The sequence below is a fragment of the Nestor notabilis genome, unplaced genomic scaffold, assembly GCF_000696875.1.
Source record: "Nestor notabilis isolate BGI_N333 unplaced genomic scaffold, ASM69687v1 scaffold30526, whole genome shotgun sequence".
Classification (NCBI taxonomy): domain Eukaryota; kingdom Metazoa; phylum Chordata; class Aves; order Psittaciformes; family Psittacidae; genus Nestor; species Nestor notabilis.
Genome location: NW_009932090.1, coordinates 1 through 4,339, shown reverse-complemented (window position 1 = coordinate 4,339; position 4,339 = coordinate 1). Strand labels below are relative to the sequence as shown.

General features: G+C 45.7%; 1 protein-coding gene across 1 annotated transcript; it reads left to right on the top strand.

Moving 5' to 3' along the window:
* The first annotated feature begins 1,917 nt into the window (after positions 1–1,917).
* Positions 1,918–2,847, top strand: LOC104399706 (olfactory receptor 1019-like). Its single transcript, XM_010016204.1, has one exon. It carries the CDS (start codon positions 1,918–1,920, stop codon positions 2,845–2,847), a length of 930 nt encoding a protein of 309 aa, XP_010014506.1.
* Positions 2,848–4,339: the final 1,492 nt, after the last annotated feature.

Here is a 4,339-nt window from a genome sequence, read left to right as displayed (position 1 = left end):
GCTGAGGCGCTGGCACAGGGTGCCCAGAGAAGCTGTGGCTGCCCCATCCCTGGCAGTGTTCAAGGCCAGGTTGGACACAGGGGCTTGGAGCAACCTGCTCTAGTGGAAGGTGTCCCTGCCCGTGGTAGGGGTTGGAGCTGGAGGAGCTTTAAGCTCCCTTCCAACACAGCTCAGGCTGGGGTTCTATGGTGCAAATTAATACAGTGAGACCTCCTGCTCTGTAAACTAAAATCTCTTGGAGAAATCAGACAGGGAAGTGTTTCATGAATCTATACATGACGATCAAAGTGTGGCGGATAATACGTGTCATGGTGCATGGACCCAGTGGACAGATATCAATGAAACGGATTTTGTTACAGGAGTACTATGGTTGTAGTATTGATTTGTGTTTTGGTGGTTGCAGTTGCCTTGCCCTTCTCATTGCTGCTCATAGCAAAAATAAAGAAACACCCCAATGAAATGGTAAAAACTTGGTGTGGGGACAATTAGTGTCTTACTGTAGCCAGCAAAGGCAAAGATCAGAATTTGTCGTGGGTTATAGAGCAAGAAGATGTTAACAAGGGGCAACTGTGGCAACAGAAATGGTTGCAGGAATTATCTTTGCATTGCTGAAATCCTGTTTAAGTGGCACTAGGAGAGACAGTTGGGAAGGGTATGAGAATATTCAGGGGCGAATCATGTAGACATGCACTTTGCACCCACTCCATTTCCTCAGTGTGGGAGAAGGGGGAAGACATCTCCTTAAATGCACATATTTACAGTGAATTTTTCCTGGGCTTCATTAGTGAGCCTGGAGATGAAGAGATTGATGCTCTGGGTGGATTTTGCTTGTTGTCAAGCTTCTATTCCCCATGGAGCAGAACACCTCTGAGGTCACAGAAATTAGTATAAATACATCTTGAACACCAAAAACTACAGAGAGGACTTGTCTGCCCTTGGAAGATGCAGCAGCAAATCACCCTCAGTGCAGCTTATAAAGAAAGAGCGTTAAAACCCACTCTCAGCGTCTGTTTGAAGATGAATGTGGTCTCAGTCATCATCTGCAGGAACAGCCAAACTCATCCCAGTTGCTGAAGGAGCTGCATAGACCCTCCAAATGTCTCCACCGCCGTGACACCTTGAATTTCCTTTCCTATGGACTGTATATAGTGAAAACTGTGTGTTCATCTCAGCTTTAAAAGACAAATGCCCATGTTTCTGCTCTGTTTTGCTTTGCAAAGGGAAATGAAAGTCAAGAGGAAAAGGATTTCTTCAAGTGAACTTGTTCCATGTTGGTTTATTTTGGAAAACAGCAACTATTTTTAAAATGTATCCATCATTTACTAAGGAAAACTCAAAATGCATTCAATGTCTGTGCTGGTTTGGGCTGGGATAGGGTGAATTACCTTCATAGTAGCTACTATGGGGCTACAGTTTGGATTGGTGCTGAAATGGTGTTGATAACTCCAGGGTGTTTTAGTTATTGCTGAACTGTGTGGGGCTTAGTTGCCAGATAAGGGTTAAACCTTGACCATAGAATAGTTAGAGTTGGAAAGGATCTTAAGATCATCCAATTCCAACCCAGCTTCTAAGAATTGCCCAGTTAGTGACCATCCTCCTGTGTTAAATGTCCCCAGGAAGGCACAAATAGGAAGTTGCAGAGATGAAATGCTGAGCTAAACCGAAGTGGGTGTTCTCGCTGCTAAGCTTGACAAGTAGGCTTTGGTTTTAGGATCTTCTTGTAGCCACTAGATGGAGGGCTTGTCTCTTCTAAAAGCCCAAATCAATTCCAAGAGCTATCCAGAGTCCAACTGACCCTCCAGTAGAAAGGGTTCTGCCTCCCTTTGGTGACATCGAGGAAGCGGAGGGTCCTGTTGAGCTGCCCAAATCATTCTCTTCCATTTTACCTATCTTCTGCAGGTTGGTGCATTACAGAGGATGACACCCGTCAATCACACCGACGTGCATGAGTTCATTCTTTTAGGGCTGACCACACGCCCAGACCTCCAGGTCCCCCTTTTCATGGCTTTCCTGGCCACATACATGGTGACCCTTTTGGGGAACTTTGGGATCATTGTATTAATCAGGACTGATCTTCACCTTCACACCCCCATGTACTGTTTCCTCAGCCACTTGGCTTTTGTCGACATCTGCTACTCCTCCATCATCGTCCCCAAAATGCTAGTGCAGATCTTGACAGGGGAGAAAACCATCAGCTTTTCGGGGTGTGCAGCCCAGCTCTGCTTCTTCGTCATTTTTGGGGTCACTGAGTGCCTCTTGCTGGCTGTGATGGCCTATGACAGGTATGTGGCTATCTGCAAACCCCTCCTGTACCCCACCATCATGTGTGGATGGATGTGCTGGTGGCTTGTGGCTGGTTCCTATGCTGTCAGTGTCTTCCATGCAGTGACCCACACCACTTTCATCTTTACCTTCTCCTTCTGCCGCTCCAATGTTATCAACCACTACTTCTGTGACATTGCCCCACTCTTAGCTCTCTCCTGCTCCAATACCCACACCTACGAGGTGGTCATCCTTGCTCTCGTCAGCATAAACTGTGTCAGCACCATGACCATCATCTTTATCTCCTATGCTTATATCCTTCCTGCTGTCCTGAGGATCCACTCAAAGGAAGGCAGGAGAAAAGCCTTCTCCACTTGCACATCCCACCTGATGGTTGTCACCATGTTCTATGGGGCAATCTTGTTCATGTACCTGCGCCCCAGCTCCACCTTTGCGTTGGATGAGAACAAAACAGCCACGTTGTTCTACACCATCATGACCCCCACTTTAAACCCCTTGGTCTACAGCTTGAGGAACAGGGAGGTGAAGGCTGCCTTCATGAGAGTGGTTGGGAGAAGGCAGTGAGTGGAGGAAGCTGGTGACCAGGAGGGTATTTCGTTGTTGCTGTTACTGAGTAGGAGTCATTGAACTGAGGGCTCTGTGAAGGTGTATTGAGGTGATTTCTCTCTAATGTATCTCTCAATTGTAAGGTATCTGACACTGATTAGCCATGTAACTCCTGCCTAGCTGAAGGTGGGCGAGATGAAGCCCAACCTCATTCACCATCAGTGGTCGATGTGCATGAGCAGCCCCTCTTAGCACCTTGATTCGTCCTATTCATCTCATTACTCTGTTCAATGACTACAAAGAAAGCCTGGTCTACCCTGGGCATGGGTTTCCAGGTTGCTAAGGTTCAGAGGAGAATGAGAGAGACCCAAAGGACTACGGGACATCATATAATCAATCACATAACTCTCCACTGTACATGCTAAGGCTTGTGGTCGGCACTTGAAATGAGGCTTTTCCACTCAAAACCTGGTTTCTGCAAGTGAAGTTGCAGGTTAAACTGGAGGTGTTTTGTCCTTCCAAATGTCACAGTGAGTGTTGGTGCTAATTCCCCTGGAAGCCTCTGGGCAATCTGAGCCTTGTCTTTGCTGTTCCTAAAGCTACTTTGCAGATGGTGTGTAAATGTAAATAACTTAATCACATGTTGGGTTAATAATGGCTCTTTCAACAGTTATTGAACCATCAATGCTGGATTTCTCAGACCTTAAAGCTAATTAAAAAGTAGACTTTTTGCACAATTCACCAAAAAGTTACAGATTGATATTGATAAAAATACAAATAATTAAAGCTGGGATAAACAATGTTGTTGCTCAAGTAAATCTTTCAACCAATTGGTATTTCCTCCCTCTAGGAAGAAATAGGCACCTCTGTGTGTAATGTACTCTGTTATGACTCCAGTCATTAAAGCAAATCACATGAATCACAGCCCAGAAGTGCCTATTTGTCTCCCAGCAGTAGAAATCTATGTGCATGCATGTATTATATGGGTGTCTAGGATTATGAGATGAATCCTAGAATCCCAGCCTGGTTTGGGTTGAAGGGAGCTTAAAGCTCCTCCAGCTCCCCTCCCTGCCCCGGGCAGGGACCCCTTCCACTAGAGCAGGTTCCCCCAAGCCCCTGTGTCCAACCTGGCCTTGAACACTGCCAGGGATGGGGCAGCCACAGCTTCTCTGGGCACCCTGTGCCAGCGCCTCAGCACCCTCCCAGGGAAGAGCTTCTGCCTCAGAGCTCATCTCAGTCTCCCCTCTGGCAGGTTCAAGCCATTCCCCTTGTCCTGTCCCTCCATCCCTTGTCCAAAGCCCCTCTCCAGGGGAAAGTAATCCATGCAGTAAGACCAGCTTTATTTTTATTTTGTTTTGTTTTGTGTAGTTTTGTGTTTTGTTTTGGTTTTTTTGGGGGCTTTTTTGGTTTATTGTTATGTTGTTTAATGTTTTGGGTTTTTTTTTAAATGTTATTTGAGTAATTTTATTTGATACAGTTTATGCATTTTATAAAATTTATTATTTTTATT